General features: G+C 40.0%; 1 protein-coding gene and 1 pseudogene across 1 annotated transcript; both read left to right on the top strand.

Annotated features, from left to right (window-relative positions):
* Nucleotides 1-134: 134 nt before the first annotated feature.
* Nucleotides 135-27,850, top strand: LOC138602574 (immunoglobulin gamma-1 heavy chain-like; annotated as a pseudogene).
* LOC138602765 (immunoglobulin gamma-1 heavy chain-like) lies at nucleotides 7,442-17,212 on the top strand. The gene is made up of 9 exons (XM_069674335.1): nucleotides 7,442-7,490; nucleotides 7,569-7,603; nucleotides 9,503-9,790; nucleotides 12,924-12,972; nucleotides 14,016-14,297; nucleotides 14,465-15,091; nucleotides 15,199-15,495; nucleotides 15,958-16,091; nucleotides 16,891-17,212. The coding sequence occupies exons 1-9, from the start codon at nucleotides 7,442-7,444 to the stop codon at nucleotides 16,903-16,905; spliced, it is 1,776 nt and encodes a 591-aa protein (XP_069530436.1). The 3' UTR covers nucleotides 16,906-17,212.
* Nucleotides 27,851-27,881: the final 31 nt, after the last annotated feature.

Below are 27,881 nucleotides of genomic sequence, written 5' to 3'. Positions count from 1 at the left end.
AGGAACGAGTGGTATCTTATTCAAATAGTTGTCGCCCTCCTGTGAGGAGGAGTCAATGCAAACTGTGATGTCTTCCTCCTCTACTTATGTGACTGCAGAGAGGAGGACAGAGAACAGTGGACACACAGTTTAACATGATGGACTACAGGACAGGACTGCTGCTGTTAACTGTCTGCTGGGCAGGTGAAGATCATCACTATATTCATGTTACATAGCGTATATATCTGTCAGCAGCTGATTTCACTTGATGTTTTTATCCTCTCTCCAGGTGTTGATGCTCAGACTCTGACACAATCTGGACCAGTGGTTAAACGTCCTGGAGAATCCCACAGACTGACCTGTACAGGCTCTGGATTCTCATTCAGCAGCTACTGGATGCACTGGGTCAGACAGGCTCCTGGAAAAGGACTGGAGTGGATCGCTGCTGATGGTGGTGGTAGCAGCAAATACTACTCTCAGTCAGTTCATGGCCGGTTCACCATCTCCAGAGACAACAGCAGACAGCAGCTGTATCTGCAGATGAACAGTCTGAAGACTGAAGACACTGCTGTGTATTACTGTGCCAGAGACACACAGTGAAAAACAATAACAGGAGAATCGTACAAAAACTACTTCCTCTATTTGCCAGCACCACATGGGACACTTGGAACACATTTTTGCAATACTGATTGTGATTAACTGTCATGTTCATTCTAACGGTGCCCCAATTGGTCGGCCACCGATCGTGATCAGCCGATATACATACTAACTGGTTTGATCAGTGGCCTGTATTAAAGGCCGATCATAAGAGCTGATCAGATGATGCAAAAAAACAATTTCTCTAAGCGACACTAAAATGGCGTCACCGGTCTGGCAGTTTTACTTGGTGTCTGAAGAAGACAATAAATTAGTCATTTGCAAGGTGTGTTCCAAGTTAGTACCTCGTGGGGGAACGCAAACGATAACATTCAACACCACAAATCTCAGACGTTTGAGGTTGAGTCACGTCAAAGAATATGACGAGTATTCAAAGCGAGCTTGTAGCACTAAGGAGAGAGAGCAGCTGGCATCAGCAACACTGCCACGACTCACTCAAACATCTGCAGCAGAGACATTTCAATGACAGCAACCAGAGAGCAAGGTCAGAAAGAAATCCACCAAAATAATGGTATTGATCACCAGCCGCTGTCAGTTGTGAAAGACGAGGGGCTCAGATGACTCATGTCATACATGGATCTACGTTACTCTCTGCCGGGGCGTAAGTATTTCACAGATGTACGCCAGCCGCAGTTATACCAAACAATCTATACGCTTATCGACAGCCTTATGAAGAACAAGATCACTTTGATGAGTTTCACAAGTGACATCTGGAGTTCGAGTGTGTGTCTCATGTCCATGTTGAGCCTAACTGGGCAGTTTATTGATCAAAACTTCAAACTAAATGTGGCAGTGACAGCGAGTGGAAGCGCATTGGAACAATATCTGTCTAATGTTATCAGATCAATTGAATATTTAGTTGCCAAACAACGCCACTCTGGGAGTTTCACCCAGAGAATTATTTAGTTTACCCACACTTAGGACACACAGATTCATATAGTCAGGAGGCCAGAGACGTGGTTCCAATACTTACAATACCAATACTTTATTTTTAAATCCGTTTTCTTTTTAAAGTACTGAAAACACATCAATCACACAAGGGGGGGGGGGAGGAAAATAAAGAAAAACCTAATCAGGTGCTGAGGCTTACCAGATGGACGAGGGACTAGTGAAGGGCGGAGGGATCCACCAAAACAAACCAAACAAATCACCCAGGCACAAGTGACACACACACGATGGTGAAGTAACTAAATCCCAGGGGAGCACAGCACACAAAGGGGGGGGATACCGCCACCTGGATCACCAGTACCACCACCGGCCCTCAGCAACTGAAAAGGAATAACACATTTAGTGAAGTTGAAACAATAAAACAAACAAACAATATAACAAAACTATACTAACTTATCGGTAGGTTACAAATTAGACAAACTATACAAATTAACTTCCCAAATGAAACAAAACAAACAACTTAAGTTCACACAAAAAGGAAACTACCTACACACCCAAAGGAAAACCCACAAACTACCCAAATTCAAATAAAGGAACTAAGGAACAGGTAATCTGACTAAATCAAAATAATCAAACAACAGGAGTACACTTCTAGAAATTAATCTAAACAAAAAGGGACATAAATCCCCACCACTCGATCACACCATTAAAATGTCCATTAAATGCCAATAAGCGGTGTGGCTGGCATCCGTCTCCCTCTGAAGGAGGAGGTGAAGCAGCCAACTCTAGCAGGTGGCCAGACGAGCAGCATGCAGGGCAAGAGACGGACAACCAAACAACTTCCAAACAGTCAGTCGGATCCTCGAACACAAAGCAGCAGTGTTTCCTCGTCAGCTGATGGTGACGTGACGTATAGCGGCGAAATATTTACAGCCACTCAGTTCAACTTCACCTGTCAGAAATATTAACATTTACCATCTAGCTGACAATGATGCGGTTGCGACCTACAGTGATGGATCTACATACCTCTCAGCAGCAGCAGACCCACACACACACGAGAGGAGGGCAGAAGAGAGAGACCCAGGCAGCTACCGGCATCTCACTTGCGACCACACTAGCATTAGCCAGCTATGAGCATGCACAATAACGCAGAGAGAGATGAGAACACTCACCACAGCAACCCGGAGAGAGACATGCACGCGCCAGGGGCACACCAGTCGCTCTGTCACAGCCGGAAGTGACAGACAGGAGCGCAAAAGAAAGAGGCAGGGGGGAAGTCGCTGCTTAAATGCTTCCCTCTAGTTCAATGATTGGCCACCAGTGGCGCTCCGTTAATTGAAGCCGCACACTGCATAGAGAAATAAATATATTTCTATGCTGCTACATAAACAAAGTTGTTCTTTATCCTCAAGAGTTCTGCAGGTCACACACCACAGTTGCATTCAGTGACATGTTACGAGCAACGGGGATACCGAAGGAAAAAGTGCACGTTATTCTAAGAGATCATGCCAAGAACATGGAAAAGGCCATGAGGGATACGGATTTACCCAGCCTGCCGTACATGGAGCGTACACTCCAGCTTCCCGTTGCCGAAGGAGTTTCGTCACAATGAAGCATCACATTTGAAGCATTTAATAGCCTCTGAAAGACGCATCGTTGGCCAACACTCCCAGCTTGCCTACTGGCGACTTCAAAGTATCCAGAAACAACTGGGTCAGTCTATCAAAAGACTTGAGCAAGACGTACCCACCCGATGGAACAGTTCGTTATTTATGCTACAGAGTCTACTTGAACAGAAACGTGCACTGTGCACTTATGGAGCTGACTACAACAGAGTTGTTACTGTTGATCTCAAATCTACTCACGGCTGAAAGGACATTAAATTAAGCTCTCATCAATTTCAAACAATCGTCATTGCATCATTTTTGTTTATCCTTGTTTACAGCCTCTGGATTCACACTCAGCAGCTACTGGATGCACTGGGTCAGACAGGCTCCTGGAAAAGGACTGGAGTGGCTTGCCTGGATACACACTGGTAGTAGCAGCAAATACTACTCTCAGTCAGTTCAAGGCCGGTTCACCGTCTCCAGAGACAACAGCAGACAGCAGCTGTATCTGCAGATGAACAGTCTGAAGACTGAAGACACTGCTGTGTATTACTGTGCCAGAGAGCCACAATAACACAAACCATCAGCAGAGCTGAACAAAAACCCCTCAGTGCCTGAACACTTGTAACATGAAGCCACCAGAGGAGGAGCCCTCAGACCACTAATGATTATAACAACAGTCTCAGTGGGACAAACAGGCTTTAAATAATATACAATCATATTCGGAAATAATTTTAAAAATGTAATGGTCATATCAGATACTTAAACAAAAAGTCTGAATCTTTTCATCAGTGATCATGAATGAAAAATGTACAAATAGAATATAAACAAAAGTTGTATTCAATTGTGTTAGTGTATGAATTATTAAAACATGTTTAAATGTAAGAGACTCAGATTAAATTAAATTGACCTGCTTCAGTTTAATAAATGGAGGATGTATTTTAAATGGATGTGTTATGAAATGATTGAGCATGAACCTGTTACTTCAAACATGCAGCATAGATGGACAATCAGCTACATGAAATGTTGAATTGAACTCTAACAGTGCTGAGTTCAGGAGCCACTCCCTCTTGATGCAAATGTTCAGTGTGTGCAGAGTACTTGTGTCCTGCTGACTGCTCTCGTCCTCTGTGTGGAGCTTCAGAGGTCACATCTCCAGCCTCAGGATGATGAACACACTCACTCTTCTGCTGGTTGCTCTCTCTCTGCCCTGTGAGTTCTCCTGCTTCTTGCTCTTTAATATTTTATCAGACAACATCGCCTGATGGTCAGTCAGTGATTCCAGATCCCCGTCTCACTTTCTCCTGTGGTTCCTGTCTGCTTTCCTCTCATCAGGTTGTACAGGTCAGAGTATGGAGTCCATTCCTTCCAGTTCAGTGGTGAAAATGCCCGGGGAGACTCTCAGTCTCTCCTGCAGGGGATCTGGCTTCACTTTTAGCTGCTGTGTTATGAGCTGGATAAGACGACCTGCAGGAAAAGCCCTGGAATGGATAGGGAGCAGTTTCTCTGATGCCAGCAGGAACACTTATGCCAGATGACTCTAAGGAGAGTGTAACACACTCTAAAACACACACGCATGAACACACTGAAGGCAACAGCTGTAGTTGTGGTTTGTGACTTCCTGTTTCTTAGTGTCACATTAAACATGAGCTTTTCTACAACAACAATGGTCAGTGCTGTTATCATTACTCACTTTTAACAGCAGCTGTCAATCATTTATTCGGTCATGTATAATATATCCAGGTTATGGATGAAATGCTGCTGTGCAGAATGAATCTACATTTAATGGTTCTGTGGCTTAAAAGGCCTCTTCATCATTTAAAAAAACATGTTTAGAATCATGATGTTAAAAAATGTCTACATCAGATCTCTCTCAGATACATGTATGAGGAGGAGGAGTCAGTGCAAATCTCTGATGTCTTCCATCACTACATATGTGTGTGTCAGAGTGAGGACAGAGACTGAATCACTGACACACACACTGGAGACTGGACAGAGACAACCGGCTTTAACAACGACAACACCTGATTATTTGGTTGTTTTTCTCATACTGTCTTTTCACTGGGCAGGTAAGAACAGTCATTGTTTTTCTGACAAACCTGTTGGAACATTACAGGAACTAATGAGCTGTTGAAATGTCTGCAGGTACTGACCCTGCAGACCCTGACCCTCTGAGGCAGTGGTTAAAAGTCCTGGAGAAGGGCACTGGTTTAGCTCAGTTGGTAGAGCAGGCATCCTATGTCCAGAGGCTACATTCTCGACGCACTGATTGCAGGTTCGACTCCAGGTTCCTATATAATAAAGGCAAGGCAAAGGCAAAATAATCTAAAAAAGAAAAGTCCTGGAGAATCCCACAGACTGACCTGTACAGGCTCTGGATTCACATTCGGTAGCCACTGGATGCAGTGGATCAGACAGGCTCCTGGAAAAGGACTGGAGTGGGTCGCTTACATCTACTATGATGGTAGCAGCAAATCCTACTCTCAGTCAGTTCGAGGCTGGTTCACCGTCTCCAGAGACAACAGCAGACAGCAGCTGTATCTGCAGATGAACAGTCTGAAGACTGAAGACACTGCTGTGTATTACTGTGCCAGAGAGTCACAATAACACAAACCATCAGCAGAGCTGAACAAAAACCCCTCAGTGCCTGAACACTTGTAACATGAAGCCACCAGAGGAGGAGCCCTCAGACCACTAATGATTATAACAACAGTCTCAGTGGGACAAACAGGCTTTAAACAACCCTGATCGCTGTACGAGAAGCACTGAAGCATGTCGGGCTTTAAAAACATTTCCCCTTCAACAATGAAGAATTAACACTGACGCACATTTGATCAATGAAAGTGTGTTTGTCAGCATGTTGGGACAGTTCATCATGACTCACAGCAACAGCTGCATTTATGTAAATACATCATCAATACGACTGAACAGAGAACTGTACTTTAAAAAGCTCTATCACATTATATTCTGTTTTTCTACATAAACCTACAAATACATCTCCACATAAACTTTTACAAGTTTAAACACATTTTCACTGTATGACTCAAATCAGAGCGGCCCTACAAGTTTGATATATTAACCATCTAGATGGTGACATTTCATAAAAACAGAACAAATAAAAAATTACGTTTATGTTCATTTAAGAAGAAAACAGAACCTCCAACTGATTCAAATTAAACTGAGATTATTTAAAAATATGCAAATATATGTAACTTGTACTTAAGGGCGTGTTTGTGTCAGAGAGAGGACAGAAGATCTCTACCTCACTAAATGTTAACTTTATAAAGACAATACTCTCTGATTAGTAGATAAGATAAATGTTTATGTAACTCACAGAATCAGAGAGTTCAATATTTCAAAGAATCAAAGCAGATCTAGTTTCACCTTTACTGCAGCCGACATCAGTACAGAAGAATCAGAGAGAAGCTTCATCTTGTGATACCTAGAAACAGTTTGTTTCTGTTTTTATGGGATGGGGCAGAAATTACCATCTGATAATGTAACTACATAAACATTATAGCTCCCCGTCTCACACTTTTGTAAATCGTCAAGATAAAAACAGGCTCTAAACTGCTGAACCATGAGTTAAAGATCGTCAGTGAGGAGAGAAAGGTGTATTCTCCTTCTCAGCTGGTTCAGTTACTGTATGAATATATAAGTATTAAAGTCGCGGCTCTGTGCTGCAGCGGTTTTTATTCCCTGAGATCAGAAATCGACCAGTTTTTGAAAGAGAAGGACCGACCTCTTCATGAACCGAGTGACCCTCTCTGGTTGGCAGACCTGGCGTTTTTAGTTCATCCGACTGGTCATCTTGACACACTGAACAAGAGCCCACAAGGCAAAGACCAGTTTGTTCCACAGCTTTACACACAAATCATCACTGCTCCCACTGAGTGCAACGCTCTTCACATCTTCCCTGCTGTTTTGAAAATGAGCTGCCAGAAAAGAACGAATTTCACAAGCTACAATTTTAGGCCATTTTATTAAAGTCATGGACCACCGAACCCGCCCTCTTTTCTGTCACCTTCCTGAGACATTCATATTTCAACCCTTTGTGCTCAGGAACAAATGAAAACCATTCATGGAAAGCTGTGATGGAGGCTGTTTGTTTCTTTAAGCATATTCAATTACCAAGCATATCTTACCTTCATTGGATTGGTTTCACTAACTTTAATACACGAGAGGTGAGGTATGTTAAAGTGGGCCAGTTTCTCTCTGTGAGGAGGAGTCAATGCAAACTGTGATGTCTTCCTCCTCTACTTATGTGACTGCAGAGAGGAGGACAGAGAACAGTGGACACACAGTTTAACATGATGGACTACAGGACAGGACTGCTGCTGTTAACTGTCTGCTGGGCAGGTGAAGATCATCACTATATTCATGTTACATAGCGTATATATCTGTCAGCAGCTGATTTCACTTTTATCCTCTCTCCAGGTGTTGATGGTCAGACTCTGAAACAATCTGAACCAGTGGTTAAAGGTCCTGGAGAATCCCACAGACTGATCTGTGCAGCCTATGGATTAGACTTCAGCAACTTCCGGATGCACTGGGTCAGACAGGCTCCTGGAAAAGGACTGGAGTGGATCGCTGCTATAAGCGATGGTGGTGGTAGCAGCAAATACTACTCTCAGTCAGTTCAAGGCCGGTTCACCGTCTCCAGAGACAACAGCAAACGGCAGCTGCATCTGCAGATGAACAGTCTGAAGACTGAAGACACTGCTGTGTATTACTGTGCCAGAGAGACACAGTGAGAGACAATAACAGGAGAGTCGTACAAAAACTACTTCCTCTATTTATCACCAGCAGCAACATCATTACAATAATAACTATATTTTTTTTTTTACATTTGAAGGACATTAATATTAATCCAAATCAATCTCTAAATCTAATTTAGTTTTATTAACATGTTACATGATATTTTAATTGCAGGACTTCAGAGAGTTTTTCAGTGATCATCATCATTAAAGTGCTCAAACATACTTCCTGTTTCTCACTAAAGTTACTTTCTCTGTAGTTTCCTCGTGAGTGTGAAATCTGATCAAACCAGCATTACTGTGACTCACATTCATTCAATTATCTGGCAGTGATAGAAATTCCACTGATTGACTCAATGTTGGGATCTTTTTTCATCTCATTCAGCTGACCACTAATGATTATAACAACAGTCTCAGTGGGACAAACAGGCTTTAAATAATATACAATCATATTCGGAAATAATTTAAAAATGTAATGGTCATATCAGATATTTCCAAAAAATCTGAATCTTTTCATCAGTGATCATGAATGAAAAATGTACAAATAGAATATAAACAAAAGTTTTATTCAAATGTGTTAGTGTATGAATTATTAAAACATGTTTAAATGTAAGAGACTCAGATTAAATTAAATTGACCTGCTTCAGTTTAATAAATGGAGGATGTATTTTAAATGGATGTGTTATGAAATGATTGAGCATGAACCTGTTACTTCAAACATCCAGCATAGATGGACAATCAGCTACATGAAATGTTGAATTGAACTCTAACAGTGCTGAGTTCAGGAGCCACTCCCTCTTGATGCAAATGTTCAGTGTGTGCAGAGTACTTGTGTCCTGCTGACTGCTCTCGTCCTCTGTGTGGAGCTTCAGAGGTCACATCTCCAGCCTCAGGATGATGAACACACTCACTCTTCTGCTGGTTGCTCTCTCTCTGCCCTGTGAGTTCTCCTGCTTCTTGCTCTTTAATATTTTATCAGACAACATCGCCTGATGGTCAGTCAGTGATTCCAGATCCCCGTCTCACTTTCTCCTGTGGTTCCTGTCTGCTTTCCTCTCATCAGGTTGTACAGGTCAGAGTATGGAGTCCATTCCTTCCAGTTCAGTGGTGAAAATGCCCGGGGAGACTCTCAGTCTCTCCTGCAGGGGATCTGGCTTCACTTTTAGCTGCTGTGTTATGAGCTGGATAAGACGACCTGCAGGAAAAGCCCTGGAATGGATAGGGAGCAGTTTCTCTGATGCCAGCAGGAACACTTATGCCAGCAGTGTGCGAGGACGTGCAGAAGTCAGCAGAGATGACAGCAGCAGCATGGTGTATCTGAGACTGTCCAACTTAAAGCCAGAGGACTCTGCTGTGTATTACTGTGCCAGAGACACACTGGTTACAAGAAGCACAGAGGCTTTACAAAAGCGTCTCAGACAGTGTTTTAACAAAGACCTACAGGTGGCAGCAGAACACATGAAGTCAGATGACTTTAAGGAGAGTGTAACACGCTCTAAAACACACATGCAGGAACACACTGAAGGCAACAGCTGTAGTTGTGGTTTGTGACTTCCTGTTTCTTAGTGTCACATTAAACGAATGTTGACCCTGACCCTGCAGACCCTGACTCAGTCTGGACCAGTGGTTAAACGTCCTGGAGAATCCCACAGACTGACCTGTTACGCCTCTGGATTCACATTCAGCAGCCACTGGATGCACTGGATCAGACAGGCTCCTGGAAAAGGACTGGAGTGGGTCGCTGCTATAACTGATGGTGGTGGTAGCAACAAATACTACTCTCAGTCAGTTCGAGGCCGGTTCACCATCTCCAGAGACGACAGCAGACAGCAGCTGTATCTGCAGATGAACAGTCTGAAGACTGAAGATTCTGCTGTTTATTATTGTGCTCGAGACCCACAGTGACCGGAGGAGGCTGAGCAGCTGTACAAAATCCTGTTTCATATTCTTTATTTTACATTATAAACATTATTTAAATAACAAACAAAATATAGAATCCTTCAAACTGCTCCTAAAATGTTTCTAAGAAACACAATAAAGATCACTGGCTCGAACAGGCCGAACACAAAACAACAGTTTGGTTGCTGAAATTATATTTTGTAATATTTTTTTTATCTTGTTCACACAAGATAATAAAAGATTATTTCCACAAGAGTTCAAACACAAGACACACACAGGGCAGCAAGTTAATACATCTCTGAGAAGATGATCGCATTGTGCGCACAAGATTTGCATCTGGTCTCAGATCCTCTGGCCTGCTTGAAGTTTCTTGTATTTCTGTGTCTTTAAACTGTGATAACACTGACACCTTTAAGAGTCTGTATGCAAACCTGCAAAGCAGCGCTATTAAATATGACTACTATTTACATGATGCTGACTGACGTCACTGTATTTCTGTTAGCAGCAAATGAGTAGAGTTAGTGAGAAAATACATTAATTCATAAATGCTACAATTAGAAACAAAGCTGTTTATAAATGTTCAAAGTCAATCATAAATTTAATGTAGCAGGCGACCGGTGATAAATTCTGTCAGGAAAACTGCTGAAGTAATATTTAAAGTGGATTTTAATCATTTGTAAACTTATTATTAAACTTAAGAGATAATGCCAAGAACATGGAAAAGGCCATGAGGGATACGGATTTACCCAGCCTGCCGTACATGGAGCGTACACTCCAGCTTCCCGTTGCCGAAGGAGTTTCGTCACAATGAAGCATCACATTTGAAGCATTTAATAGCCTCTGAAAGACGCATCGTTGGCCAACACTCCCAGCTTGCCTACTGGCGACTTCAAAGTATCCAGAAACAACTGGGTCAGCCTATCACAAGACTTGAGCAAGACGTACCCACCCGATGGAACAGTTCGTTATTTATGCTACAGAGTCTACTTGAACAGAAACGTGCACTGTGCGCTTATGGAGCTGACTACAACAGAGTTGTTACTGTTGATCTCAAATCTACTGACGGCTGAAAGGACATTAAATTAAGCTCTCATCAATTTCAAACGATCGTCATTGCATCATTTTTATTTATCAATGTTAAACATATTCGCCTTCATTTTTCACCAGTTTGATTCAGTGTGATCTGTCCTGTTTAATGATCTTTAAATGCCTTAAACCACCAAGACTTTGAAAGCTTCTAGTTTTTCTTTAATATCTTAAAAGTACTTACAAAATGTTGCTATTGTTAGAAAATAAAAAGGTGTTGTACAAAAATGTAGATGTTTAAACTAATGTAGAAGATTGTGATGCAACAGTTTATTGAATATCATAGCTGACTGAAGAATGGTAATGATGGGACTGATGTTCCACCATCTCTTTCTGTGAGATTCTGAGAAAAACAAAACATTTCATCGACACTTTGAATGATTGAATAAAGTTAGTCAGCTGATTAACTGTCCTGTGTGTGTAAATACGCCTCCTTGTGTGTTGCCTTATAAGGACATGAAGTCTCTGTTGGACATGATACATTTCATGAATTATTTTATACCTAGAAATGATTAGGCACTATTATTTTTTCCACTCAACAGGGTGGAAATTCAGTTGATAACTATAAAATACTAAAATAATGTGGCTCCCTTTCTCACACAAACAGGAACTCATTTTCCCTTTTGTAAATCATCAAGATGAAAAATAAGCTCTTTTTTTACTTTCTTGGAGATGTACAACATATAGTTAATGTATTATTTCCTCCTCTGTCATTTGCTGAGGTTTGCTGTTGAAGAGATACTCTGCTGAACTAAATGTATCTGGTTCATATTTAAATTTCCCTGTTAAACCTGCAGAGGGAGGTCCATGCAAACTCTTCCTCTCTTATAAACACACCATCAGTAACCTGTGGCAGAACACCGGGACACTTTAGTTTATTCTGTAACACTGAGATCAGAGAGAACTAAACTACAGGATGGAACTACTGGATGTTTGATAATGATCACAATTCATTTTTCTACAGGAGTTTGGAGTGAGATCAAACTGGAGCAGTCTCCCTCTGAGGTGAAAAGACCTGGAGAGACAGTGAAGATGTCATGTATCACATCAGGTTATAGCATGACAAGCAACAATATGCACTGGATACGACAGAGGCCAGGGAGAGCTCTGGAGTGGATTGGTAGGATGAATACAGGCACAAACTCTGCTAGCTATGCCAGCTCCTTTCAAAGTCGTTTCATCATGACTGAAGATGAGCCCAGCAGCACTCAGCACCTCCAGGTCAACAGCCTGACAGCAGAAGATTCTGCTGTTTACTTCTGTGCTCGAGAAGACACAGTGAGTGAAGACAGTGGAGCAGCTGCACAAAAACCTCCACAGGCAAACAGCCATGTGATCTCAATGACATCTGGGTTTACATACCATAATCCTTTTTACCAAGTCATCTGGTGAGTTTATGTAGAAACAGTTTATGTAATATCATAGATGATAAAGAATGGTAATGGACATCTAGTAGGTTGGCGTTCAATATATCAATACAAGAGTATAAAGTAATGTGATTTAAATCAAATGCTTTATACAAACTATAATGCAAAAAAGTAAATGACCTATTTAAAACCTTAAATAGTTCTGCACTGTTTCTTCAGTGCAGGAAACTGTGTTGGGTTTTTGTATGAGGGTTTATCACAGTGCTTATTCGGGTGGGGCACTGAGATACAGAGCCATACAAAAACCTTACAGCAATAATCTCAAACTCAACCATTCATGTGATGGACCAAAGAGCACAGGACGAAATATATCCCTCTAAAAACGTGGTCACTACTGTGTCGATGACTTTGATACGGAGATTTGTGGTTAGAAGTCCGGTTTTTAGTCGTTTACAGCCACAGTTAGTCCACAGATGTAAATGTTACCTCTCAGTAAACCTCTACTTTAAAATAATATTTTGCATCACTCCGAGCCGACGCTTACAAGATGACACCAGGGTTTCACACTGACCGGGACTCCTGACCAGGACTTCTGTCTAATAAGGTTTTAACACATTTTTCTGGTACTTCAGGTTTTTGTTCAAGCTTTGAATGGAGGCGTATCACTGTGATATTATCACTATGGCTACTTTGACTACTGGGGGAAGGGGACTCAAGTCAGCGTTTATTCAGGTAAGTCACATTTAATGTAATATATTTAGAGACTAGTTTCTTTTACTTTTCTTAAAATGATCATTGATGTTTGAGAGGTTCAGCTCAGTTCATATTTAGAAAAATGATTTCACTGCAGCCGTTTCTTAGAAAGCATTTAGAAAAGTTCCTCTTTGGCATTAAAAGTTCATATTTAAGAGATGGTTCGTTTTAATCTTTAAATCCACCCGGCCGATTGAAATCCATAGTTTTTGAGAGGTTTGTGTGTTTGAATACAAGGTCTCGATGCCCTTCAATTAAACTCTGAGTGAAGAGATTATTGAGCTCACACTTAAATAAAATGTTAAATATATATTATAAAGTTTATTTTGAAATTCCAGGAGCATTGACTTTAATAGGACTATATAATTACACTGAACTGTTGATCAGTTTAAGTTCTGAGAAAACAATTCTCATCAAGTGTTTTATATGTCTTGTTACAATTAAACAATAGACCCACTACATTCTAATAATAAATACTTCAATACTTTATTAAAACTGATTATTATCATATACGATTATTATGGCCACAGAACAGTGCAGTGACTTCACTGGCTTCACTAGCTTCTAACATTAAGATTTAATACGCAAGTTCATTATGTAAACATTTTTATTTAATCAGTATGTTTTTCTTTATATTACGTTTTATTAAAAATTGTATTATTTAAATTCTTTTCAGGTTCATGTCTGTGAAATGCTTAAATTTTGTATAAAGATAACAAAATAATTTTAAATTTTAGACAGAAATTGTTCAGTATATCAAATAAGAATTCTTGAACAAAACATTTGGTAGTCGTAGTTTATAGTAGTTTTAGTTTTTAGTGTTTAAGTGTCAGTATCAGAGTCACATCCCTTGAAAGTGTCCACATACTTGGCCAATAAAACTGATTCTGAAATCTGCCGCAATATATTTTATAACAATAGAATAGTTGTTATTTATATATGATTCATATATGATGAGTTGTGATCATTTGTTAATTTCTATTAATTTTATTTTAACCTTATAAAATCTCTCTCTTTGAAAGGACCTCCACCGACTCTGTTCCCTTTGGTTCCATGCGATTCTGGGACTGGAGATACAATCACTGTTGGCTGTATGGCAGACGACTTCTACCCACAGGGTACTTTGCAGTGGACCGATGCCACAGGGAACAGCTTGACTTCTGTACAATATCCTGCGCTTGTCAAAGACAACAAATATATAGGAGTCAGTTTGGTCAACGTACCAAAATCTGACTGGAACTCCTTCAAGTCTTTGAACTGTTCTGCGACTCATCCTCAAGGCCCCCGAAGTGTGAAAGTTAAAAGTATGTAATTTTTTACCCTCTATCGTGGCTCTCTTATGTGTAGTCTAAACGCATGACCTTGTTTTTATGTTAGCAACTGATTTTCTATTTTAAATTTGTATCTACAAAGTCTACAATGAACAATCTTCTTAACTAATCTTCCTCTGCTTTGTCATTACTACGCATAGAGGCCTCCCCTCCAAAGATAAATCTGGTATCAGCGCCAAGAGGAGACACTCAGACTCTGGTGTGTACAATTGAGGAATTACCTAACAAAGACCTGTCAGTAAAATGGAAGAAAAATGGAATCAATGTACAAGACTTCACTTCTTGCCCCGTCCAATCATCCGGAGACCTGTATTCATCTGTCAGTGTCCTGAATGTGAAGAACACAGACTGGGACAGTAATGCTGTTTACACATGTGAGATGACGCACAAAGGCACACCATATACAAAGAAGGCCTCTAAAGGTACAGTCATTACTGTTACTCCAAGTAACCTAGCTGCTGTCACAATGACACTCAAACAACCAAGTCCCAAAGAGCTGTTCAATAACAATCAGGCACAGTTGGAGTGTATCGTTACCGGACAAGACAAGGCCATTGTAGATGTGATGAAGATAACTTGGCTAATTGACGGAAACAATGTGACTGACAACATAACAGAGAAAACAGAATCCAGAAACGGTCAACACAGCAGAACCAGCACGATGACTCGGAGTTTCTCGAAGTGGCAGGAAGTTAACAAAGTGCGCTGTTCTGCTGGAGGAGACAACAGGACACCGGTAATTCAAGAATTCACTGTCCACAAAGGAGGTATGTTACCGAGTGATGGAAACTCATTGATGAAACAGCAAGCTGTGTGTAAAATGAACATTAATCTTGTAGATGAACCTCATTGCTAAAACAAGTGTCTCTTTCAGATCAGACGAAACATACTGTGACAGTCAACATCTTCCAAGAGGATCCACTCACTGTGGTGTGTCTGGTCTCCAGTGACAAAGAGCAGGACTACTACATCACCTGGGCAGAGAATAAAGGAGACAAGACTGGCAACTATGTTGATGGCTTTGACCTCCCCCCACAGAAGACTCCAAAGGGCTACTTAGTTACAAGTATTTACTATCCAACTGAGAAGACAAATATGTTTGTGTGCAACGTCTGGCCTGCTGGCAGCGAAAGATCCTCCATGATTCCAAAATCAGTGTCTCAGACCAAGGGTAACTCGAGTGAATGCGAAACAGTTTAGATTGCATGTGGTATGTAGTGCTCACGTTTTGTTCTGTCTGTGTGTGTAATCTGTGCTGCGGTAACATGTGCACCCTGTGATGTCACCAGTCTTTGTGATTGTAAAACACAACAGTCAACATGTCAATGTAGTTTTGTTTGTCATCATATGGTGTTTCAAACTGTCTGTCACATTGTCTAACAGCTTGAGAAGCATGCTTATTGTTCCAAATAAATGTTGCATGGAGAAAAGTTTGTTACATGTTCATGAATGACTTCTACATTTTTAAACAAACTGAAAAGCTTGCACAAAGTAACTCAATAAATAGGCTTTAATATTAGATTCATTTTGTACTGTTCAACTGGAGAAACCTCCACACATGTGATCATAGAGTTAACAATGCTTCACGTTCACACACGCTTCAAAATAACCACCTTTACCTTCCTCTTCTTAGATTGTTTTGCTCTGAACTGCATAGATGATGCCAGTGAAGAGGATGAGTTCAGCAGCCTGTGGTCTACAACCTCCTCTTTCATATTCCTCTTCATATCCTCTCTCTTCTATAGCATGATAATCAGCCTGGTCAAGGTAAACATGGAGGTATTTTCTTCATTTTAGCTTTACTGTGTTATGATCATCATAACGTAAGTTATGAAATAAAGGCCAGTGACATACACAATGGAAATGCTGATGATAAAGGAAAGACACCTCTGACCAACTCATCTTTGCATAAGTGCTCTGAGTGCCACAGTTTCCTCTGATCTTCACAGACAAATATGTGCAGGAGAAGAAAAGACTTGTTCAGAGACATCACTGTGAAAGTTAGTGTAGTCTACGTGAGCTTGTGATGAACTGCAAACTCAAATACAGTATAATAATGGTCTTACTGATTATCAACGATCTGTAAAGTTTACTGGCACCAAATCATACATTGTGATACATTATATTTTGTTGACGTTGAAGGACACAATTACACAATAAAGTGGTTAGCTCTGTTATGAAGAGTTTCAATGAAAAGCTTCTCCAAACACTTAAAATGTGCTGGTCTGTGCGTTTAAAATGCTCCACAGCACATAATAAGGATTAAACACTGTGCTGAATCAAATGCATTGCAAGTGTTGGAGTTCCTCTTGCATCAAAGCAAACCTTCAGGCAAATTATTCCAAAAGCAATAACAATGAAGGAATCGGTCCAACACTGAATACAACTGTCATTAAACATCAGTCGCCTGCAGCAAATCTGCAGGTCAGAACTGTCTTCTGTCTTGAAGACACTGGTGAACTCCAGTTTGATTAATCAGTCAAATTGTACTATTGATTAACAATCTGTATTGAATAAGTGAAAATAATCTATTGTTTGTAATTGTTTGATGTTTCTTTATTCCTAGATGAGGAGTCAATAAGGGACGAAATTGCTGCACAGCAGAAACAAGTATTTGTCTTCATTTGTTTGTCTTTTTTTTATCAAGTTTTAAAGCAAAGTACATAATGCTACTGCTGTATATCTGCTAAATAAAACTGTCATACATAATGCTTTAAATATTGTTTAAAGTGTACTTATATGTAACCTTTAAAAATATACAGAATATACAGCAGACAATTATTTTGCCATTTTATTTCTGACACTTTTACTGTCATCAAAATGTTGTGTAAGTGAGGTGTAGTGCTAACTTTTGATTGGCGCATTAATAAATTGCACTGCAGTGAAAATGGATTTATTGTGATGCTTTTTAAATTTTGACTTGAAATCTTTGCTTTCTACAAACACTCACATAATAGACAAAAACATATGAGATTATGGGAGACATAAAACTAAAGGGAGAAGGAATGATGGAGTGCTCATGATTAAAAGCTTTTGAGGATTTTGTTGTCACTCGAGGCCCAACAAAGGAATTTAAGAACAGCATGTGAAGTCAACGTCCTGCAGACTTCTGTTATCAGTTAAGAGCAGAAGGGTTTTCAATTTCCTGCCGCTGCTAAACATATCATCTTTCGAGAGTCACTTCCCCTTTTCTATGCACCTCTGGGACCACACCTGTGGCAATGGAACTTTGTAGAAACTGTCAGAGCTAGAAATACACTTCCTTGAAGTGAGACACTCATCTTTCACTGCATATATTTGCAAATCAGCACGTAACCAAGCGTGAAGAGGCGAATTTGCACACAGCAGACACATCCTCACAGACAAAGATAACATTAAAAAATGTCTAGAGAAAAGTGTTGATGAAAGCTTTTTACACAAACGTGAAGCAGCAGCATAAATCAGATATATCCAATACACAGAATATTGAAAGCTCGTTAAACAGTACAACAGAACATATGTATGTGTGTAGTGTGTTTGTTTTGCTGTGTGGTGAAGAGTTCATGGTGATATAGAGAGGGATAGTTTCATATAAGCGTTCTTGGTTTGTAGAACATCATGGCAGCACACATCAGACAGAGCTGGAAGCCTCTGAGGTGGTGTTTAATGAGTCTGACCTTCTCACTGGTTCAATTGAGACCAAAGTTAAGAGGCTAGAAATGTGTGATCTTGTAACCAAATTGGCAGATATGAATGGTGATGACAGAGCCAACGAGCAGTTTGCTGCAGTTACTTATAAGGTATGTCATCCAACATTTCTAACAATGTTTAAATATATGTTTAATGAGCGTAATCAGCCTGATGACAGTAACTTTTGGAAATGAAAGCTCGCTGCATCCCACTTCCTGATGGCACACACAACCTCACGCCGTGTGTGTGCTGCAGGTGAAGCCGCTAAAGTAAACCTTTCGCAGTATGTCCACTCAGTTACCAGCCAGTATCTGTAGCACCGAGACGAGGTGCCGCTGACAAAAGCACGCACCCCAAACGTTTTAGCCCAAACTGGATGAAGATTCAGCTGAGCAATTCATGAAAAAAGCAACTGTGCTTAAAGATGGAAACAACTTCAACATTTAATAATAATAATAATACATTTTATTTATAAGCGCCTTTCAGGACACTCAAGGTCGCTGTACAAAAAAACACAAACAAGAGTAAAAACACCAGCAAAGGTAAAACAGACCAGATAAAATACATTAGGAGTGGGTGAGGGACAGTGCTTAGAGTTGGGGAGAGTAGGTGAGGCGGAACAGATGGGTTTTGAGATTTGATTTAAAGATCGGGAGGGTGGAGCAGTTTCGGAGTTCGGGTGGGAGGGAATTCCAGAGCTGGGGAGCAGAGTGGCTGAAAGCTCTGGCCCCCATGGTGCTGAGGCGGGCAGGGGGTACGGTGAGGTGGATGGAGGAGGAAGACCGGAGGGTGCGGGATGGAGTGGCAATGTGCAGGAGGTCGGAGAGGTAAGGAGGGGCGAGGTTGTGAATAGATTTGAAAGTATACAGAAGGATTTTGTAGGTGATCCGTTGGTTGATTGGGAGCCAGTGGAGTTGCTGAAGGATGGGGGTGATGTGGTGGGAAGAAGGTGTTCTGGTGATGATCCGGGCGGCAGAGTTCTGGACAAGCTGAAGTTTATGGAGGGCTTTCTGGGGGAGGCCGAAGAGAAGGGAGTTGCAGTAGTCAAGGCGGGAGGTGACGAGGCTGTGGACAAGAATAGCAGAGGTGTGGGGAGTGAGGGAGGGGCGGAGACGGTTGATATTACGTAAGTGAAAGTAAGCGGACCGGGTGACGTTATTGATGTGTGATTGGAAAGATAGAGTACTGTCGAGGATGACACCCAGACTCTTAACCTGAGGGGAGGGGGAAACAGGGGTGTCGTCAATGGAGAGTGAGAAACTGTCAACTTTAGATAGGGTGGATTTGGTGCCGATAAGAAGGATTTCGGTTTTATTGCTGTTTAATTTTAGAAAGTTTGAGGTGAACCAGGATTTTATTTCAGAAAGGCAGGAGGAGAGGGAGGGGGGTGGGAGTGTGGAATTCGGTTTGCAGGAGAGGTAGAGCTGGGTGTCATCCGCGAAGCAGTGGAAATGGATGTTAAATTTGCGGAGGATATGGCCAAGGGGGAGGAGGTAAGTGATGAAGAGGAGGGGCCCCAGGACAGAGCCCTGGGGCACACCTGTAGTGACTGGGGAGGGGACGGATGTGAAGGACTTGAGCTGAATGAACTGGGTGCGGCCTGTGAGGTAGGAGCGGAACCAGGAAAGGGGGGTGTGAGTGATGCCAATGGAGGAGAGTCTACTGAGGAGGATGGGGTGGGAGATAGTGTCGAAGGCCGCACTCAGGTCAAGGAGGATGAGGATGGAGAGTGAACCGGTGTCAGCTGCAGTGAGGAGATCGTTGGTGATTTTGATGAGGGCAGTTTCGGTGCTGTGACGGGGACGGAAACCAGATTGAAAAGGCTCGTAGAGGCTATTGTGGGTGAGATGGGCGTGAAGTTGAAAAGAGACTATTTTTTAGAAGAACTTCCTATTGCAGAAACGTGGGGTTTAAGCACATCGACGGTATCACCTTTAAGTTCATCACCTTTGTTTACTAAACAAACTCCTTTATTAAAAAGTCATACTTTACTAACCCCAGATACCATAAAAGGTTTGTCTGATATATGATCTGATAAATGCAATGTCACTTCTAACGTAGATGTCAAATTCATTTTGCACATTCAGAACCTCTTGGGCCACCAGAAGAGCCACTTTTTGTAAACTAATTCAATAAAACTAATTTTAAATCATATTTATTGGGCAGTTTACTTGTATGTTGTTTATTGAATGTTGTACTATGTTTCATTCAAACTCACTACAACAACTGTGTCCTCCTTGAGAATCATATCAAACCGTCAGATGGACAGTTTCAACCATCAAGAAATGTTTCAGTTTCAGCTTGTTGATATGCAAGAGAGATATTTTGGTTTAAATGCCAGCTCCTTACTAGAAGTGGGAAAAGTAGGTAAAAACCACCATCTAGTGGCAAAAGCATCAAGTGTTCTGTCATATTGCTGCAGCAAATGAAGGGGACACAGTTTACAACTTAAACCTCTCCTATGTGAGAAGATTTTAACATTGTATAACACTGTTAGATTTGACACATTTATGACATTTGTTGTTTAAGAAAACAAATCATTACAAAGATATAAAAAAAACCCCTCTACACTACCACAACATTATTACTAATACTTTGCTGCCATCCACAGGCTTCTACTTTTACTGAACCAGCTGCCCACTCTGCCCGGTGTCACCACTTCACAACACATCATTATCTGACACGACATGCAACGCTGATTTCCATTCTTTTTTGTAATTGATCTTTTAAAAGCTCAAGTGATGAGATAGATCTGAGATGACCAGCATCAGAGGAAGGGTCTAAATGATACTGAAATTCTCACACACAGAGAAATACATTTAAAAATATGCACTAAGGCTATAATTCATCCACCACTAAGATATTAAAAGCATAGACCTAACACTAACACCAGAAGCAGTGGAAGCAGACGGCACTGATTCAGCCCATATTCTAACATTAGCTGCAGCCAAATGCATCTTGGTGTATCTTTGATGTTATAAAATATGCAGCTTTATATTCTTGTATTGCGTTCACATCGTTCACATCCTGCTTGAAAAAATAACATAAAACATCAAGAGAATTGCACTTTCATTTATTTTCATATTTTTGTAAAACAATCTCTAAACCATTTTAATTTTTATTTAAAATAAAATCCACTGATTTTCTGACCAAGTCAGAGAACTGTGTTGTCTCCTGCAGATGTGGTGAGGTTTTGTCATGTACTTTTGTCACTGTGGTAACTGATAGCAGCTGGGGTTACGACACAGTGTTACACACTGTAACCAAAACCCTGTTCATACATTCATCTCTCTTTTTAATTGAAATGGCAGCAGAGCTGCTGGTGAATGACCATCAGGCTGTCACAGGATTGGTTCAGTAAAAGTACTTATGTTCATTTCAACTATGGAGATTGTAGAAATATAGCAAAAAACATGTTAAGAGAAGTGAAATCCTGTGTTTATATGCAGAGAATATTGTCTGACTTGACTCTGCATTTACTAAAATGAGTCAGCATAAACGATGTCAGCTATAAAGTCATATTTAGTTTGCTTTGCAACATAATGCTTTTGTGACTCTGTGGCTTTGCAGAAATAACTGTGGCTGTATTCTTATGTATTATTTTCCCATTGCATTGAGTTCATGTTCATTTTATGAAAACACTGTAAACATTGTTTAAACATTAATTTACCTAAAATACTGAACTCTTCATCAATGATGAAGATGAAGGATGATGGTAAGACCATGATAATAAAGTTAAATCTTTCATTTGTAATTTCAGTTGTCAGTTAAACTGTAGTAAATATTATATAGAAAAGAAAGTGGGCTACCATTAATTATAAATGGTACTGTATAGCATAGCACAAATACAATTCAGTATTGTGTCATTACTCTCGTGCACATGAGATAGTAAATCGTGGCCTCGTTTTAAATAATGGTCATAGATTCTCGAAGCTGCAGCTTCGCTCTCATCCTGATGGAGCTCAATTCTGCCACATAGGCACTTTGTACGTCTACTGCCCAAATTTTGTCGTGTATTAGCCCAGACGCCAGGTCTACGCAAAAGATATGAGAATTAAATGTGGTCTGTTAAAGCTGCAGTAGGTAGCTGTAATAATGAACTTAATCTGGCATTGTTAATACAAAGCCCTGAACAAGGACATGATACATCTCCTCTATTCCGTTGGTAAAGAAGCCTAAATAAACCCTAAAATATTACAGAAATAGAAAAGAGAACACCTTCCACTGACTGTTAAATATTTGATTATTATTACTTATGCATTGATGTAGCTGGAAGATGTGGAGTTCATTTTAAACTATTTTGTAATAGTTTTTTTATTATAGGAATGTTGTCACAATAATATAGAGTCTAGCAGGTTTGAATAAATATAAAAATGTGGGGTGCCAGTCAGAGTCAAGTCTGACAAATACCAAAAATAAAGAACAAAAATAGTTTCCTGGTAAGCTGGCGTTCCTCTCCTCCACTCAACAAACAACACATTAGCCTCTGACATACAGTATATAAAGATATGTCTGGGTTTTCCACTGCATGGTTATTTTGGGAGGGTGTGATTGGGTTATTGAATGATTGTGGCTGCTGACTGTGTGAATGAACACAAGGAATATTGGGCGGTGTTATTTGAACCAGATCGCTACAAGAGCTTAAAGGGACACCTTCCGATGTTTTGGTTTGCCCAACCTTTTGTCAAATCTGAACCATGACATGATGAATGGAGGTCCTGATAATAGTTGCCAAGCTAAACAGAAAAAGCTTGTAAGCTGTTTTGACATTGCTTCTTGAAGATTCACAACCGAGAATAATTAAAAATCCTCCAGTAAGAACTGAGTCAGAATGACTAAAATCCATACGTTACCTAAACCTAAAAAGTTAATGGACTAAAACATGAGATACTTTCAGTATGGATGTTGTGGATGATTGAGTGGATATGACAGCCCGATATCATAAACCTATATCCATGTCCAAGTAATGCAGCTAAATCAAGTATATCTGGTTATCCACGCTGCAGTAACTGAAGGTGACAGGAGGATGTGATAAAGCTGTACACCAACTGTTGGCAAACACTTAGTTTTATATAAGCCCCACCACAGGAAAGGAATATCTTTAGGGAAGTGGTTAATAAATGGTACATTGGGGATTGCTTTAGTCAGTGAAACATGTTTGCTTTTCATGGTTTTTTTCATTATAAAAATGTATGTTGGTTAAAACTGTACTCAAACTAACATTTAATCTTTAGTTAAAACATAAGATCAGAGTAAATATTACATATATACACTAATTTACTGAGTAAGTACAACAATTTAGAATATGATACAAGCTCCCAAGTATTTTCGTACTATAGTTCAATTGAAACCTCTCCTTACATTTAAAATGTCATTGATATCACATAATTTGACCTCAGTGGCGTGAAAGGCGTCTTTGAGGTGCTTGTTTTTGTATGTTGGATGTGTTGACATATCACACTGTGACAATGCTTTTGACATCTGGGGAAAAGGAACCATGGTGACCGTCACATCAGGTAAAATAATTCATTTTGGTCTTGATAATGACAATTTGGTGATTACACAGTTAAATATGAGGTATTTTGACCTCAGTGGCTCGAAGGGAGTCTTTGAGGTGCTTGTTTTTGTATGTTGGATGTGTTCACATATCACACTGTGACGGTGCTTTTGACATCTGGGGAAAAGGAACGATGGTTACAGTCACATCAGGTAAGCCAAACACTTTTTTTGTCTTTTTAATTTGTTTGTTTGATTTTGAAGCAGAATTAGGAAATCCAGTTTTGACACCGTAAGTTAATGTATATCTGGAATACTGTATGTTAAAGGTGTTAAAATCCATAGACTCAATTTAAACTGAGCGGATCCAATTTCAAAGTTGGTAATTGCAGAGGCCAATGTAACTATGTAATAGGGTAGATTATTACAAAATCACACACTATGGAACATGTAGATGCTTGAGATCCAGGTTTTTGTATGCAGCGGTTAATTATTTGTTGAACTGTGACAACTGGGCTTTTGACTACTGGGGAAAAGGCACTATGGTCACTGTCACTTCAGGTAAGTGATTTTAATATGTTTGATTAGTGAATGAAACTCCCATTGATCCCATTACTAATGCAATTTCATCTTTTTTCATGTGGTCACAAGTGTTGAACAAGGATATCATAGCCAACAGTATTTTGTAGGCTGGCATAGAATCTCTGATAATATTAAAACTCCTGGCTGGTAGTTCTATGGACAGGTTTATATCTTACTTTGGTTTTGGCAACAGTTCAAATCAAACTGTTTGATGAGAAGTTATTATTAAGGGATATTACAGTAAAAAGTAAGTTTTCGTGTTAAGTCCTTATGACTTTCTGAACTGTGACAACTGGGGTGCTTTCAACTACTGGGGAAAAGGCACTATGGTAACGGTGTCATCAGGTAAGATTTGCACTGCTAAATCCCTTTTTAAGTTACATTTAAATTGCTAAAACCTCTAAAGATTTGGAGTGTCACAAAATGAAAGTGTTTTACTATAAGGGTAAAAAAAAAAAATCTGTTTGCCGGTAAAAATTCTCTGAAGACACTGGTGAAGATTTATACTAAGTGTATTTTATTTCATTGGAAGAAAATATATGACAAAGCGAGCATTATTAAAAGTTAGAGTAGAGTAGAGTAGCTCTCAACGTTAGTAGACAGCCTTTTCAGACTAGTGGTTCAGTAATTTCAGCGCTGTGTTACTATGAAGCTTTTGACTACTGGGGAAAGGGTACAATGGTAACTGTTACATCAGGTAAGAATACTGTTTAATCTCAAACATATTTGCCTAATTTAAACAAAAGTTAAAGTTAACAAAATGATATGATGCCATAAACTCAGTACTGTATGTTTGTCAAATGTACAGCTACACTCCATTTAACTTTGAAAAAATAACAATGATTATCATCAAAGTTACGGACTAAAAGTTATCGACATTTATATTTTAAAAAGAGTAGACCACAAATGATATTACTGAGGGAGGCTAGTTCATCAAATAACATCTAAAGAAATGTGATAAGATAAAGATGTATGTACGGAGCGCACTTCTCTCATTCAACATATGAAAAGGTTAAGGTATTAAAATGTATCCTTGATTGCAATGCTTTGCTATGCTTTTGATGAAGTAAGCCAACTTCATTCCATTGTTAACTTATGTTTGATGAAAAATATCTTATTTTAAATGTTCACTTCACTTTTTTAACGGCATTTTTGTTTCTACTTTGTTAGCATGTGTTTCCAAGCCAACCGTGTATCCTCTGATACAATGTGATTCTGGGACTGGTGACCTGGTCACTCTTGGCTGCCTTGCCACTGGCTTCACACCGTCCTCAGTGACCTACACATGGAACAAACAGGGGTCTGACTTGCGGGAATTCACTCAGTATCCTCCAGTACTGAAAGACAATGTTTATACGGGAGTCAGTCAACTCAAAGTGAGCAGACAGGACTGGGACAACATGAAGCCCTTCCACTGTGTTGTGAGAAATACAGCAGGAACAGGACAGGGGACATTCATCAAGCCACGTAAGTCTTGTGTTTAGTCATATATAAATGCCTTTATAGTAGTTGATTTGAAATTTAGCAGGTTAACATGGCAGAGCTGTTAACATATTTTAGCATTGTGAAACAATTTAAAAGGTTTTCAAATTGATTGTGATGACACAAAGCGTACATGTATTGCCAGTAGATAACAGTAGAATACAGTACCAAATACATAAGATCCATTTCTTACGGTGCACTAATCAATAATAATAATACATTGATAAATGTTATTGGTGTAATGTGTCTCTACTAGTTGGTTTTATTACTGTGTTCTTTAGAGGTGTTATCAGAGGTAGACTAACCCCGTCATTGTACCTTTATCCTGAGCTGATATTTTGACGTTTGAAGTAAAAGTAAAAGTGAGCCATCACTGTTGTAATTGTTTTACAATATACTCAATTATGAAGGAACGTGAACACAAAGGAGAGCACAAAAAAGAATTTAGCTATTAAAAGGTTAGAGTGTTTCTAAGGTTTCTAATGTCATAATGAGCAGACCTGACCGGTTAACCAAACAGTGTGGTGGAATGAGAAGGTTGGCACTTTCTCGTGCACATACAGCTGCTGACTCAGTCTATATTATCTATTACTAATATTCTGCATGCCCTCTGCACCTGCTGAAGAACAAATTATTGTTGTGTGCTCTGCTTCTTTCCATCTATCTGCATAATCATAGTGATGCAGATAGATTGAACCTTTATGGTGATAATTAACGTTCAAGTTAACTCCATGTTTGTTTGCCTGAGCAGTCAATGTATATGCAGAAGCGAGCATCAGAGCTCTGCTGTTCAATTGTATTTTCCTCGAGTCCTTCTGCGCACTTTAAAAACAAGCTAAAGAGATCCTTTGAGTTTTATCAAACTACATGAACCTCTGCTTCTGCATATATATATTATACACACACACACACACACACACACACACACACATCCCCTGCTTGCGCATACATATATTTGTTTATATCTTTTTTTTTTTCAGATATGCCTTATCAGATACCAGATGTTAAAGTGTTTGTCTCATGTTATGAGGATCAGGAGGTTGCCTTCACCTGCATTGCCAGTGATTTTTCACCAAGTAATCAAAAAGATCAAATGGCTGAAAAATGAAGCACCAATAGCTGATGAAGCAAATGTGATGAAAAGCTCTTCTGCAGAGAAAAAGACAGCTAATGGACTGTACAGTGTTTACAGTGTTCTCAAAGTACCAGCCAGTGAATGGACTGAGAGCATTAATTATACATGCGAGTTTGAAGGGAAAGGTCAAAATGGTGCAACGTTCAATAGATCCACTGTGTCCTACAAACAGACGTCCTCTCCCTCTAGTAAGTAAATGAATACTAATTATTGAAACATTTTGTGTGAATTTCTATGGTTTATATTCTCATTGGTTTGCAGCCATTCCTGTCCAATAATGTTTCCCTTATTCCTCAGCCCCAAAGGTGACGGATGCAGTGAATTAGCTGCTGACGTAGTGATCAAAGACCCTTCACTGGAGGACTTGTTTTCAAAAGGAAAAGGAACAATAGTATGTGAAGTCAAGGTAAATACGCCATCAGTAGAAGAGGTACGTTGGGAGGACGAGGAAGGAACTGAAATCGCTAATGCCAAATCGAAGGACAAAAAAGGACGTGGAGGCCTTTACAGAGTACCACTCGAGATCACATTTGAGGACTGGACCCGGGGGATAAAACCCAGCTGTGTTGTTATTCATCCAGATTTACATGAACCGCTCAAGAAACCCTTTGAAAGGAATATTGGTAAGAAAACTGAAGGGCTGTCTTTATTTTTTCTAATCATGCCATCAAATCCAGTGATCTTTCTCAGCTGATTATGGAGCAGAGATTTTCTTCAGCACTGTATGTGTGGCAGGAGGTTTAATGTTTCTCTCATGCTTGCAGGAGGACCGACTCGGCGTCCTTCAGTGTTTATGCTGGCTCCAGTAGAACATACTAGACAAGAAATGGTGACCTTGACTTGCTATGTGAAAGACTTCTACCCTCGTGAGGTTTTGGTGTCTTGGCTTGTTGATGACGAGAAAGCAGATTCAACATACACGTTCCATACCACAGAGCCTGTAGAAAACCAAGGATCCTATTCGGCTTATGGCCAGTTATCGCTCAGCCTTGATCAGTGGAAACAGAGTGATGTAGTGTATAGCTGTGAAGTGTCCCACGAGTCTATGGCTCAACCAAACTCAACCAAAGCTATTGTCAGGTCCATTGGGTACAGAATGCATGAAGGGAACAACCTGGTCCACCTCAACATGTTTCGACACATGCCAATACTGCCTTTTTAAAATGCGTTGTTGTCTATTGAATTAACTGACC

Source organism: Semicossyphus pulcher, unplaced genomic scaffold (assembly GCF_022749685.1).
Source record: "Semicossyphus pulcher isolate SPU_LCO1_2020_fin unplaced genomic scaffold, fSemPul1.0.p SCAF_23, whole genome shotgun sequence".
Taxonomy (NCBI): Eukaryota; Metazoa; Chordata; class Actinopteri; order Labriformes; family Labridae; genus Semicossyphus; species Semicossyphus pulcher.
The sequence above is the reverse complement of the archived record's forward strand: the minus strand, read 5'-3'. Positions and strand labels throughout refer to the sequence as shown.

Excerpts from the sequence above, each read along its gene's own strand:
- LOC138602765 (XM_069674335.1), top strand. The coding sequence starts at position 7,442 with ATGATGGACTACAGGACAGGACTGCTGCTGTTAACTGTCTGCTGGGCA. Across the intron at positions 14,298-14,464 it reads CCGAAGTGTGAAAGTTAAAA|AGGCCTCCCCTCCAAAGATA; the intron begins GTATGTAATTTT and ends TACTACGCATAG. Across the intron at positions 15,496-15,957 it reads ATCAGTGTCTCAGACCAAGG|ATTGTTTTGCTCTGAACTGC; the intron begins GTAACTCGAGTG and ends TCCTCTTCTTAG.